This window comes from Temnothorax americanus, unplaced genomic scaffold (genome assembly GCF_048541705.1).
Source record: "Temnothorax americanus isolate GAGA-0224 unplaced genomic scaffold, ASM4854170v1 Scaffold37, whole genome shotgun sequence".
NCBI classification, from domain to species: Eukaryota; Metazoa; Arthropoda; class Insecta; order Hymenoptera; family Formicidae; genus Temnothorax; species Temnothorax americanus.
Window position 1 is genome coordinate 100,782 of NW_027509515.1, and position 15,647 is coordinate 116,428.

General features: G+C 36.0%; 1 protein-coding gene across 1 annotated transcript; it reads right to left on the minus strand.

The window, feature by feature from the left end:
* Window positions 1–249: 249 nt before the first annotated feature.
* On the minus strand, window positions 250–9,958 carry LOC143901932 (uncharacterized). The gene is made up of 4 exons (XM_077414563.1): window positions 9,565–9,958; window positions 8,777–8,893; window positions 4,002–4,125; window positions 250–3,352 (listed from the first exon to the last, which is right to left on the minus strand). Exons 1-4 carry the CDS (start codon window positions 9,657–9,659, stop codon window positions 3,308–3,310), a joined length of 381 nt encoding a protein of 126 aa, XP_077270689.1. The 5' UTR covers window positions 9,660–9,958; the 3' UTR covers window positions 250–3,307.
* Window positions 9,959–15,647: the final 5,689 nt, after the last annotated feature.

Sequence of the window (15,647 nt, forward strand, 5' to 3'; positions counted from 1 at the left end):
CAAACTATATAAAATAAAAAAAATCTATCTATAGAACTAGAATTAACAATTTATTAAGTATTTCGATCCAACGTTCATCTCTCTCTCTCTCTCTCTCTCTCTCTCTCTCTCTCTCTCTCTCTCTCATTGTGTTTTCAAAACTGACAATTAGAATGACAATTAATGTTCGAATAGCACTTCGTCCGTGGAATGCTGCCTGCGAAAGCGGACGGGATATGCAATGAAAAACGAGAATAAATTGCATGAATAATCGATTAAATCCTTTTATTGCATTCACAATCGCGTATACATGTTTGTTCAAATCCAACGACGTGATTAATAAATGAGAAAAGATAATGAATGTCGGTGCTCGATACAAGAGTCGAGAATCACGTCCTAAAATTCACGCGTAGTCACGTGCATCATGTCTAATGAACAAAATAAATAAATAAATAAATAAATAGGTAAATAAATAAATAAATAAATACGTATACAACTAAAACAGTGGGCATTACAAATGACAATAAGTAGTAAGGAACGCGGACTCGCAGGGCATAGAGCGAGTCCAATTAATACTAACAATAATCTAAACGTAATCTCCAAAAATCAAACTTAGAAAATAAATAAAATTTGCCTAGAGCTCGAATTAGCTCAGATATCGCGTCAAACTCTGTGGCCGCATCTTTTGATACCGTCATCGCCATCGCGATGAATCCCATCGATATTTTATGGTCAAAACCCGAAACGCGGGCATTTCTAGCATTGACTGGTCAATTCTGTGGAATGACTGGTCAATCCTGAGGAATAACCAAGCGTCTTGATTAAAGCAGTTAGGTATCAGGCTGGGAGTTTGATTAGTTTTATGCGGGGAAGGGGCTCCACCGCAGACCCTCACGCGCCTATTTGTGTACTGTTTATACACACATATCAACAAATTACTATAAAACTTTGACCAAGATGCTTGACCGTTTGGCAGAATTGGTTAGTCAATTCTAGGATTGACCACGTTTCGGGCTTTAACCATAACAGATGTACGTTCCTCTAGTATAACGTAAATTATCGCTCTATCATTCTATCAACGTTGTAAAAAGAACTAAATAAGAATACATAAATGTACATGGCCAAGCCCGGAATGCAATACATGCCTCTCGCATCGCGACGTAAGGGCTTTAAAATCTACGATTAACATTAATCCTGATCTTTCGCGTAATTTCGACGTAAATCGTCTGCGAAAAAATAATCGCCTTAGTTCAAAACTCGCCAAGGTAAATTCGCAAGAGTCTCTTAACGAACGTCGTTCGTAATCGCATCACAAAAAATTGCGCTGTTCTCAATTTATTCCTCGGAGGAGGAATAAATCGAGATGTCTATTTAAAAGACAGCACGATCGATCGTGGTTACATCGCGCTAAGATTCCGCGTTGGATTCAGTCAAATAGCGGCAAAATTATTATGAGGTATTTGAGATTCATGACACCGTAAGACGTCGACGTTTTAGAAAAGTGAAACTGCAAATGTTCCTCTTCAAGGCCGAATGACCGTGCGTTTGTCGTGATTGCGCGTCTCTTGCGCGGAAGAAACCGACGCGAACGAGAAAAGCCGGTTATAATGAGATTTTTCACTTTCTCACGAGATTTTCCATCTGAGCGTTTTGCATGTTACTTACGCAGCGATTGACTGAATCCGACGCGGTCGAACGAAAGCGGATCGGAATGAGCTTGCGCGCTTTCTTTACCTCTAAATATCATAGAGTGGTTTTGCCACAGAGGGATTGCGATAGTCACTTTAAAAGAAAAGGTTGTCACTTTGATTTGAGTAAATCCGGGAATTCAAATTTTTAGAGCCGTTACTCTATCGGAGTGATACGATCTCACTCTAAAGCTAGAGTGAATCACGATTTACTAAAGATTGGCTGATAAATGACTCTAACAGAGTGAAATTTTTTACTTAAAATTGTGGAGTGACATAATTCACTCTTGCGGACACTGATCTACTGCACTCTCATAAAAAGTGCCCTTTCACTAAAATGGAGTGCAATTTTACTCTTTCTTAAGAGTGGCAAATCATTCGAAGTGCACACGCTCAATTTACACTTTTCCGTTACACTTGCATTTTACTCGTTGTGAGTGATATATTTCACTCTTTGACTTTTAGAGAATATGAGAAGATCCAAGCGCCTTGCATAATGAAGGCGACAGTTGAAGAAATCATTTAATCGAGAATTAAATAAAATCGAAATTTTGCCGGCGAGAGGAGGCAAAGATTCGTCCGACGCGTTATCGAGAACGTATCTTGCGAATTGTCACATTATGTCACACGAATACTAAGACGGCATTCACATGTAAAATACTGTTTTCTCGTTAAGTCTCGAATACTTAAATAAAGAACGCAGTCTGGACACGATCGTGCCGCTTTCCTCCCCTAAGGATGCAGCACTTTGCACGATAATTTGCCGTATACGCTTTCGTTATCTCCCGCTGTTGCCGTTTAGGTCCTCCGCATGTTACGCGCGTTACGCGCGATAGTTAATTACTTATTTCTTAAGGGGATGCTGTAGTGGCCAGTAATTACCGACATTTTTTTGAACACACGAAACTTTGAATTGGCTTTACGGAATTGAAAAAGCTTTTTTACAGAATTAAAGTACGCACAAAAACGGAGGGTGCTGCAGTCAAGTTTACATTAAAAACAAAAAAAAATTAAAAATTTCGGCACATAGAGCTGTCACTGACAATATTTGCTTAATACAAAAATACTGCAGTTTATATATATAAAATGAGATTACAGCACTCTTAGAAAAAACATTTAAGAACAATATCGTGCAATTAGAACTAAAAGTCTAGAAAAAAAGTTATATGTGCTTTTATATATGCAAAAGCACATGGAGGTTGATATGATGAGTAGTATTGCGTGTAGCGAGAGATTGCGCAGCAATCGAACAAGGACAGATATCATTTCGTCAGACAAAGACAGATACAGGAAAAACAAAATTAGAAATGTTGACATTATCGAAATCGAGGAAGTTTGGCCGTCACTCCAGCATTCCGTTAAGGCGAAAGTTTATAAAGAAATTGGAAGCTCGGACGGAGGCTAGTCCGTAGTAGTGCGTTGTCGACGGATCATGGCTGAGAGATCAAATTAAATATGCGTGCACATATGTATATGTGTATATGTGTATGTGGATATGTGTGTATTTTTGTTAATTGTTATTCTACTTCCTCCTTTTTGTCTTCCTCTCTTTCTCGCACTATCGTTCCTCGCCCGTTGTCTCTCTTCCGTCTCTCTTTCCTGACTTTCGCCTCGTTCTCGAGCGATACCGAGTCTCCGAATTAAATCAACTGATAGTCCCTTTGTTCCTCCCGCGGATCCTCCTTCTGTAATTAGAATAGGGAAAATCGAATTAGTCCCGATCTTCTTGAGACGACAGATTCGCAATTACGAAGGCGATTCTCGCAAACGTATTATCGCGATATAGCGTCATCGAGCCTTTCTCGCTTGTTAGATTTAATTGTAAGTAGATCTCGCACGTACACACCTACAAAATGTAAACGCAAGTGGTAGTCGCGTTTTGTACGTGTCGTACGTTTACTTGTCGTCCGACGTGAACTAACAGGAAAAAAGAAAGTAGATAAACCGAGGAGAACAGGAACCAACGAAGCGTCACACGTCGCGTCTCGGAAACTTTCGTGCCGGGCAGCACGCTAATTATACGCTCCTGCAGTTCATTAGAATTCAGCGACACGCGCCGCTGCGCGCTGGCTCCGGCCAATCTTTCTTCGTCGTGAAATTATCGCTCAAATACACGCATGATAAACGATCTCGATTTCTCACCGTGGAGGAGACCACCGCCCACCGCGCCCGAAAATGGAGCGAATGTAGGAAGAGTGTCCGATAATGTGTCCCATGTGTTTATTATCGCGTGAAAGTTGGTAACTGCGACATTTGTGCGAAGCAAGGACGCGATAAGCAAATTATATGTATATTATGCGCGTATCGATCTCGATGATATTATTCGGTACTTACCCACGGTAAAGGACGAATCTGATCAGATTGGTCCGCAGTTGATTCCGCATCTTGAGCAATGAGCAGCAAAAGATGATGCAATTTTCGAAAATTATCTTCCGAAATGGATCTCCGTTTACGGCCTCTGCAAACACAATAGTAAAACGCGTGTGAAAAAAATCAATCCATTTAATACGGATCATCAATTGATCATGATTGATTTTATTATTAATTTTATACGCAGAAAAGAAATAATGTTGCATTAATCCATTAAGCCTTAAGAAATACGCGCTTTCCTGTTTTAAATCTTTTGTATAGATCGGATTCTAATCGGAAATTTTTAGATTGCAATTGGTATTTATTGATAAAAAAAGAGTTGCTCTTTGCAAAAATATAGTCGGCGATGGGGTGGGATATTTGAAAGAGAAAGATATAAAGATTGTAAATGGAATTTAAAAAAATAAGTAATCCTGTCCATTTACTGATAAATATTCAACTAATAAATAATTTTGTTTCTGTTTTCTTTTCAGAGTAGAATAAATCGATATAATTATTATTTGAGTGATCTATATAACAAAACATTTTACTCAAAAAGGTAGACGAAATTATTTTACAGAGTGTCCCACGGGAAGTTGCTGACAATAAAATTAAATTTGTCCCTTTTCCCTCCACGACTTAGATAGATTGTCTGTAGTCTTATACCTGGAACTTCGCAGTTTTATTCTGTTTTATTCAAACCTTCTTCGAAAATAAGAACGTGTGCCGAAAAATGAGTGACTTCAAGACAGAAGAAAAAGTTTATCTTATTGTGAGAGAGGCAATCGGAGCCACGCGCAGTAATTAATGCACAATCAAATAATAGTCAATAATAAAATATATTAGTTAATAAATAAATATAACTAAAATATAAATAAAACTAAACGTCTTCTGTTAAACGCAATTTTGTTTTTCTCGTTACAGAATAAGAGCTAATTAATTTCAACAACTTTCCGTGGGACACCCTGTATTAGTTAAATATTTGCCAGTAAAAAGGCAGGGGTTTCTAGCAACTCTTTTTACCCCTAGATACCAATTGCGATATAAAAATTTTAATTAAGACCCAAATTAGAAAAATTTAAAGCGGAAAAGCGTAAAAGTCTTCTAGGATTTAATGAGTTAACAGCATTAGAGTTGACAGCACATTCCAATTGGAAATAATCTCGTTAATTCAACAACGATATTAACGAAACAAGTATGTCATATTCAATACTGTTATCGAATTAACAAAAGATTTGGTTGATGTAAAACATTTCTTATCTCTTGCGCTTCAATAAATTTAATATTATTATTAATTTTTGACAAATAATGTAAATATTTTTATGCGCTTTAATAATACAAAGTCGTTTGAATTTCCGTCAATGTTGAGTCTCTGTCCTCTTTATAGAAACGGCTACGTTCCGGATAAATCGCGCGATCACGCTGAGTTCGTGTGCCGAAAGGAGAAGAAGCGATAACGCCAGCCGACGCAATAGTCATGCAATCGTCATGCAATAGTCATGCAATCGCCTAAGATCTGCCAAGTAATATATAATATCTGACGAGTTTTATCGCCGGCGAACGGGTGTGTTACGCGCGAGGACGCGTAAATTACGCGGCTGCCAACAAGCAGCGGCAATATCTGTCGTAGCATAATTTGTTTATCGAGGCTTAATTAATTGCCCCATACTGATAACATCGTCGCCGAGATACGCGGGAAAGAGGCCTCGCTGAATAATGGGCGATTATTAACGAGAAGACCGTATAATATCGCGCTTGTGGATCAAGGTATTTTTAAATTTCCTATCAATTCGGGTATCGTACTCGCCGTCTGCCATGCCGATCGTTCGGGACAAATCACAGACTAAATATGTTTTATTATACGAATTTTATATTTCATTTTTCATCCAATTTTTTCACGGCACATCTCTGATGGAAATATTTTACTGATAATATAATAAAATTTCATTAAAATTTTCTCTCAATTGATCCTATTTCATTGTTATTCTACATGAAATCGATGAAAAATGAAATAAAAATTATTGAAAAATTACTAAATATATTTCAAAATAAATAATAATTTTTCTTATGAAATGTAATGTAATACTGTGAAATATAAGAAAATTTAAGTTATACTATTGAAAAGTAATAACAAATTTATTTTATGTTAGGTATCATGAAACTTATGGAATAATAATGAAATGAGGTCAAGTGAGAAAGAATTTCAGTAAAATATTTCTATCAGGGCAGCCTTGAAACTATTTAATTTAATTTGCATACATTATTTAGCATTCCACTATTCTCGAATATTTCAGCCGTTACATGTGCGATTACGTAATAATGGGTTGAGGTGCGAAGAAAGAAGTCAGGTTTCGAGCGCCGGCTTGTCAATCATCGGGGGTGTATGTACAGCGCGGCCGCTCGACATTCATGATGTCCCGTGTTAATTAAGACGTTGGACACGTCGTTGACATCGTCATAAATGATCGTCAATTAATTTACGCGCGGTATAACGAGACGGGAGCGGTGACGATATCGCGATACGCTTACAGGGGCTTCTTTTCACAGAACGACGAGCGGGAACAACGTCCGGATAGAAATTTATTCACGAGACATTCAACAAGAAGTAACCTAGTTAGAGGTTCCATTTGCCGTCGTTGCCTTCTTCCGTCTTCGTTTGTCACGGGCCGCGCGTCTACTTCTTATTCTCCTTCTCTCCATTCTCGTTCTCTTTCTTCGGCTGTTCTGATGCAATTATGTTATTCAGCGGGCGTCGTTGCATTACAATTTGTAGGCGTATTCATTGTCTCTTTTCAATTTTTTTTGTTGAAATCGATAGCGCGCGCGCTATCGATGTCACAAGATAAGAACACGGGATTATTGCTAAACTAATACTAGCCAAAAACTTTTCTCTTTGTACCGTCGTGTCACTTCTCCACAACTTGAAATATATATATATATATATATATATTTCTCCAAGAATATTGAATATTTAAAGCTCTTGTTTTTCATGCATTAATTTTTCAGGTTGCGGACGAATCACTTTTTACATCGTTATAGCTTTTTCTTTTCTTGTTTAATCTCTTTTTTATGCAGTTCTTTAGCTGACGTATGGTATACAAGCTATTTGAAGGTTCGAGGAAGAAGCAACAAGTGTAACTGCGACCGATGAAATCTCTAATGGCATTGTAGCGATGTTGAATGTTTTATCTACTGTTTATTAAAAATTCGAATCACCAGCGATAAAGAAAGATTAAATGCAACTATTGTGATTTAGTAAGAATTTTAATATCAAGAGTACTCTTCGCACCGGCCTTATCTAGCAGTAATATACTTGAGAAAAGGATTTCCAGAATGAAGAGAGGACGGTATCACACTTATCGTGATATGACTAATTTCCTCGTGATTTAATTTGTGTTACTCGTGATGGCACACGTGACAAAAGTTGGCAAATCTGAGAACGGATGATCTTATCCCTGGAACTATCAGTTATATATTTTTGGTCCTTTTTTAATTACAATTACAAGAAGTACCGCGTGTAAGCAATTAGAAAAAGCTTAAAAATATATTTAAAAAATTAATAAAATTAATTATACACAATAAGTCGGAGACGCCAATATAATATGTCGAAAAAGCCAATTCTCTTAAATAATTTTTATCGTAATATGACTAATTTCTTCGTGGTTACCATTTAATCTTGTCTGCGTTACGATAGCGCATTAATTAATCGTTAAATGCGCAATTCATAGCATTCTTATTTTTTTTTAAATAATAACTGCTTAAGAAATGCTTTAAAAAATATTTAAAAAATTATTCTTTACTCATTTCAACCCTTTGAACCACTTGAATCCTTTTTGGACTATTTTCATGATGATGTAAGAGCAGAGATGTGCAAAGAGATGTGCAAAGCCGCGCTTTCAATTCGAACTTCATAAGGGTGCACAGATTAAAAAGTCGCTTTTGCATGTATGTAAAGCTGGGCACTCTTATCATATAGGAGTTAAATTTGGCGAATTTTAGCGAGTGGAAGATTTTAATCTTAAAACTATTAATAACATTATTTGCCTTTTTTTAAATTTATATTTATCATTATACGACTAATTTTCTCGTGATTACCGTTTATCTTGTCGGCGTTACGACAGCGCAGTGATTAAGTTTGACAAATTTCAGCGGATGGACGATTTTAATCTTAGGACTTTTTGTCTTATTGCGCTTAAGAAAAAATTCCACATGTAAGCGATTAAGAAAAAGTTCCACATGTGCTTAGAGACATACTTGAAAAATTGATTATAGAATGAATGATACAATTCTTATCGTAATACGACTAACTTCGTCGTGATTATCGTTTAATCTTGTCTGCGTTACAATAGCGCAGTAATTAAATTTGGCGAATTTCAGCGAACGCGGATAATTTTAATTCTAGAATTATATAGATACTGTTATTAAATTTTTAGTATATAACAACAAATTATATTTAACCGCACCTACTCAATATGTCGTTAATTTAACTAAAACAATGGAGTTAAAATTATACTGTTCTATATTAAAATAATAAATTTTTACACACATAGGTAATTAAAAATGTTAATTAACTTAAGGTATTAATTTAAATTTTGCCCTTGAATATTTAACAGCGTATGTAGCATATTTTTGTCCTCTTAAAATACATTTAAGAGTAAGCATTTAGGAGTGCATTTGAAAAATTAATAAGACGAACGATACATATAAAGATTAATTAATTAGATCATCATTGTTCGAAACAGACTGGAAAGTGAACTTACATCATAGCTGGGTTTACTTTTCCGAATCCTACGGGAACCACTACGCCCTTCACATTTTGCAGCGCTAAAAGTGTCTCGAGTTCAGCGAGTCTTTGATCGGAAAGGCGTTTCTGCCGACTGCAACAAATCGACATGTTACTAAAACTATTCTCGTTAGGGACAATTCTAGGGATGGCGCGCGTGATGGACTTTTTTCCAATTATTTGACGAAAATCCCGATTCTCGTATAGTCGCCAACAACCGCGACCAGTTTTAATCTCGGGAGAAAAAAGAATCCATTGCCTCTCTCAATAGCCGCGCTAATCTTGCGAACGTACGCGACACAGATAGAGCCGTGCGCCAAAGCTTCAGCTATATGTTCAGTAAACATGTTATCGTCGCATGCAAGGGTTTCAGAAAGGAAGTTGGTCACTTCGTCCGCGTGTGGAAATCGAGATCGTTGGATTCGGAGCTATATTACAACGCACTTTATCTTTCGCATTGTTCAATATCTCCGCACTAAATTAATCGAACATTCGATCGCGCGGGATTTTGACTCAAGTTACTCGATTAAATTCGTATTGTTTCAAATAAATCCAATTTTACACTAGAATCGATACGATATCGATTGACAATAATTGGCGACGTTAAAGCCGAAGTTGAATCGACGAAGTTGAATATGGACCTCGATCGGGAGAAAGCGGGAGTGTCGCAATAATTTCACGGATTGCCTCACGGCATTTTGAACCGCGTGACAAGATTCCCTCCTTAAGTCCTCGATCTAATTAGATTCTCTTCAGTAGCCGTACCTCAGTAGCCAATCGCCCGGCCTGGCGTGCACCGTTTCCGACAGCAGGACCGCGAGCAGGACGCACAGAATCGGCGTGCCAACTGACAGATTCATCTTCGCGCGCACCACAGACAAATTTGCGAAACGAACAGGAATCGGAGTCAATCGCTAATTGTGTCACAAGAGTCTACAACCGATTCTGACACCGAATTCTGTCACACACTTGTTGCCTTTTCTTCTCCCCCCCCTCCTATCTTTCGCGGGGATTTCTTTGACTGATAAGTCTCTTTCACTGATGATATCGACTTCCGAGTTCGATATGATCGCGCGTCGTATCCCGATCCTTCCTCTTACGTCGATTTTGCTTCTTGTTGAACTGTAGCTAGTCTCGGCCGCATCGAGCATATATACCCGCGTTACCGCCCTCCCTATCCCCACGCTGTCGCCACGACGAAGACTGTCCCCCTACTTCATCAGCGTCGGATCCACCCTCGCTTTTTACGCAAAATATACACATATACCCACGGTTCTCTTCTCATAAACTCGGGAATCTACCTTCTCTCCCTTTCCCTCGTGTGCGCGAACCGTGTGCGATCATCTCCCTCTTCGCCCCACCCCGCTGCGGGGGATACGTGTCATTTTTGAATATATCACGCGACACATAAGCCATAAAGTTACATGCTATCGCACACTCAGCACGTTCTTTCTTCGCTTGATCGTAAAATCGAATGGTAAAGTGACGTATGTTTTTTTAATATATTCAATAATTTAATAATTTAAAATTAAATAATCGAACAACAACGTCGCGACGATATTATCTTAATGCGCGACCAAGTCGCACGAGATACGTCTCGTACACTTGATATCGCTCTAGGACGATTTTTTCCGGTTTGTACTAATCTTTGTGTCTCTCTTTGCGTTCGTAAAATTTGTCAGACTCGTGATTACCCAACTTGAGGCAATATCTCGAGTATACTTTGAAACTAATTACGATGGCGCGTACTTAAAAACTTTAATTACTTTCTTTGTGTAATGTATAGATACGCGATTCTGCGTCCTACCTGCATCGCGCACCCACGTCTCTGAGACTCCAGGAGAACAAAGGTTCTGTTTCCCAGTATCCGTTTTAGCTTCGTACGTATACAAGAGGCGGGAGAGACGATCGTCCGATTTAAAGAATCATCATTAGTTCTTCCAATCAACTTTTATTTAATAAATGATTATTATTACTTATTACGTTCTTGTTGTTATTATAGTTAGAATTTTATTGAAACAAATACGAACAAACAAAAACGTAATAAAATTAACGCGAATGTATCATTGCTATCATTCACAGCGTATTGTTTACGAAATTGTCCGTCCATTCTCTACTTTATCTCTCAGGAATTATTGTTATTAATTCTCCTTAACTATGTAAAATATAATGTTTTTCGAAAAAAAAACGGAAAGATGTAAAGGATTGTAGAATTAACAAAGAAATGCTTTTTTTGTTTAATTTATTTTAGCATGTTGTTTAAACAATAAACAAACAATTTATTTAATTTGGAAAATTCGAATATCGCATTACATGAATAACACAATGATCAATAGCAAAAAAAATATTTATCAATAAAGGATGCTAATGGTAGAATTTTTTATTTAAAATGTATTAATTTTATTCTTTATTCAATGTAATTATTTCAACTCTTATTGCAATTTTGCAATAGTTATTAAAAATCATTAAACAAGATGTCAGGTCAAAAAATATAATGTTAAAAATTTTTTTTTTTTTTTTTTTTTAATACTACAGGTACTAAATGCAACAAAAGACAGTTGAAGGTAGCAACAGGTTCACCAGGTGAACGGATTGTTCGAAAAAAACCAGTTTTTTTTGACAATACTTATATAAAGTAGAATTAAAATGAAATTTAGAAAAAATTTCATACATAATCATACTAATAATTCATAAATAATTTAATCAACAATAAAGAATTTTATGATTGACGAGCCTGTTTTTGCAGAAATTCCTGCTGACATTAAAATAAAATTAATGTTTAATCAGAAGTCATATAGCGTTCGCGAAACGGATTCTCAATCCGCCGCGCGAACGCACAGCGCACAGCTGTGATGGACACAGATATTTTACTGCTACTGTTACCGCGGATATGCGGCACTCGCCACCGTCAAAATTTCAATTGGAAGAGCGCACGATTGTACATTCACTTTTCCGAGGATCATCGTAAAGCTACGGCGCCGCGGCGTAGCCGTTTCGCCGCACTCTAACGTGCCTTAAGTATTCCCGCTGACGTAAAGGTAAACTACACACGAGAGGGAAATACCTCGTCGATACTGGGAAAAATGACAGACTGTTTTTATGACAGTTTCATTCGTAATCTCCTAAGATCTATTTGCAGGCGCGCGGTTATCATTAGTTTGGGGCTACTCTCGATGACTGTCGCTTTATTTTCAATCCGCTACGCTAATATTGCATATTCTCATATCGCGAGATTGCCGGCTATCTAGACGATATAGACGATATAACATTTGATCGTTATAAATTGCGCAAAGCGTTACAAAGCATAAAAATGAATTGACTTAACGCGTGACGTCATAGTTCGTAAGATCGTGTGGGAAACCCCTGCAAAGATATTAGCAATTAGAAAAGAAAAGAAACACGCAAAATATAAACGCGTAAGATGATCTAATTAATTAATCTTTATATGTATCGTTCGTCTTATTAATTTTAACTTTAACTGTACACTGTTAAATTTGTAGTGTAAAATACTATACCTACTCAATTTGAATCATTTTTAACCATTCCTTTCAAGTAAATCAATGGAGTTAAAATAATATCTACTCACAATAAAAAATTTTGCGTTAAAAACACATTTCACATGTCTCAATTTATCAACTCTAAATTTTATGTTAACTTAACAAAAGGCAAATATATAAATAAATAACACAAGTAATGTGTGAAAAATGAACACAAAATTGTAATACATGGACGCTATCTGGAAGCAAAGTTTATGTTAAATTAACATATTTATAATGTTAATTTTAATTAAACTAGACATCACAGACGCGCGCTTCGCGCGCGCTATTTGGCTTTAATATTACACACAACTGTCCAAATATGCTATGACAGCCGCTCACGAAGTTAGCGCAGCAATAGAATCAATCAGCATCGCGGAAAAGAGCCAACAAAGCAATTCGAGACTTTCGAGAAGACTTCGAGAGATGCGAGTATCGATTTAACATGCCTTTTGTTAGAAAAGAACAAAATGTTATTTTTGCATTAAATGTTTTCCTCTCTTCTCTCTTTCTTGCAAAAAACAGAAGCGATATTTTTTTATAATATATAACAAAGAAAATGTCGACAGATTTAACAGATGATAACTCTTATAGAGAGGAAACACAACTTAGGTATTTATTTTAACATATAATATATGTCACCAAGAATTCGTGCATTTACGCATATAAATTGTATTATTTTAACTCTTAGAAACGTTGAGTGTTAACGCAGAAAAGTCAAAATAACACAATGACAATATGTTGCATTAACACCGCAGTGTATGTTAAAAATTCTACACGGATGGAAATTCACTAAAATACAAAATATTTTTTACCGTGTACTGTTCTGTGTTATAAAATAATAAATTTTGACATGCATAATAGTTTAAAATAACAAAATGTTATTTCTCAAGATATTGGTTAAAATTTTATCATTAAAAATTAGATATTGTAATAAGCGACCCAACTGGCCAAATTTTATTGAATTTTCTTGATTGAACACCAGGGCGATATCAGAAAGCACACTAGCAAACATTCCGCGTTGTGAGCGAGCACAGAATGTCTTATGGACATGATTTTGACTGGGGAAAGCCAGAAGTACTTATTACATCAAAAAAGACAGACTAGAAAGAGGGAACTAGCGGAGATGTTTTTTATTAAAAAATTTGACGGCACTATCAATTTACAAAAGGACACGGAGAATCTTAACGTTCTCTACGAACATATCATAAGAGAACTATAACTTCTTCTCCTTCTCTCTCTCTCTCTTTTCGCTACTTCCCTCTCTCTCTACGTCCCATCAGCTTATTACTATACGGCAACTGTTTGTTTTTATATTGTCAAGTTCATCAGTCTAATTTTGCCACCGCACGGCTCTGACAAACATCTAACGAAGAATGCCGGTCAGCGAATATTTTATATTATATCGTTTGATCCCGACACACAAATATGTAAGTTTTTAATTGTATAATTACCGATTTTTTTATTTTTACTTATTGCGGAGCGCTAAAATTTGTCGTTTAGTTTTCGATTCGGCGTAGCTAGGGCATTATGCCTGACTAATGGCTATTTGTGAGAGGTGTATTTGCGCTTGAAAAGGACCGGATCCACGGTCGAAACGTAGCGTTTTAAATCAATAAAATTTGGCCAGTTGGGTTGCTTACAATATCTAATTTTAATTATTCACTGGCAACTCAAACTCTCTAATACTGTTTAAAATTTTATCCTTTGAATAATATTTAACAGTGTATAACTTTAGCGGAAAATAGAAACTGTAGAACATACATATACGTAATAATAATTAGAAGCAAAGTAAAAACGTAATTCATGAGTCCGTTTAAATTTATATATTATGGATTAGATTTTAAGTGCGTCTTTAAGCTATTTCGTACAAAGAATTACACTCTGTACAGATTTACTTGAAATTCCGTATTATTTTGCGACGAAACGCTGCTATGATAATTATAGAACACCCAATCATTTTGCTTACCGAATTTGTCGGTCAGTTGCGTTAATTCCTTATCAATTTATCGCGTTTAAATCGCAAATACCAGCGATTGAAAGCGTGCTGACGACCGCTTATCGCATAACGCGGTATATACTTTGCACTGAAAATAAGAGCCGCCAAATGTTTCGCGGCGACACTTTGATAATATATCAGAAGTTGCCTACATCATCGTTTCGTCAGTTACCCAAGAGATATTTAAAATCGCGACTCGGGGAAACCCACGAAATTTCCCAGCTGCAAGGTTCGACAGGTTCTGTCCATTAATCTCACAAGGCATTTTCGATATACTTATCCGTTCTAAGAAAGATTCTAATATATCGGACTTTGCAAGCTTTTAACTATGACGTTTTTAACACTGACTACTATGTCTATAGGTGACGTATAAATTTCCGCAAAAATCTTGACGCTCATTTTGTAAATGAGTACAATGTACGGTTTTATTTACCCGATTAAAATCGATTTTATTAAGTATTCAAAATATAAAAAAGCAATATATAAATTACATTAAGACGTAAAAAAAAAAAAAAAAAAAAACAATTTTCTTAGTCGTATTTACTCGATTCGGAGCGTCGTGACCTCTCTCTGCATATATCTGCATGCGTAAAAAAAAACCATAAAATAAAACACGCTAGATTTATTAATTTTGATGCCGAAATCAGCTTAATAGTCAAAATGTTAAAATGTATTTTTTATCTTCGGAAAGATGCCGCTATAGTAACGGATATAGCAAGAGTAAAATTCTTGTATCTCTCTTTCTAATATACTTTTATAATGTTCTGTGGTCCAGTTTAAGCCAAGAAATTTGTCGGGCTCATATATATCTTTTCTAATTTTTTCTTGCAGGGACATTTGTACTTACTTAAGAGACTCTTTTATAATACATTTTGTTGAAACAAGTTGTTTAACAAAACAAAGTACTTATCTTTTAATTGTTTAACAAAACAAGGTACTTATTTTTTAATGAAAACAACAACGTCGAGTAATTTGGAAATTATTCTTCTATCAAAGATTCAATTAAAAGAAAAAGAACTGAATCGGGAAGAAAAAGGAATTAACTGATTTCTTAATAAAGAAAGAAAGAGGGAGAGAAAGAAAGAAAGAGAGAGAGAGAGAGAGAGAGAGAGAGAGAGAGAGAGAGAATACGGAAAAAAAGGATTTGCTACTAAAGCAAATCTATTTGTTAAATATGGGATAACTAACATTTTTTGCTGCAAGAGCTAATTAATAGCAAAATTAATTAGCTTAATTAGCTAAAAAAATGTTTGTTATCCCATATTTAACAAATAGATTTGCTTTAGTAGCAAATTCTTTTTTTCCGTGAATAT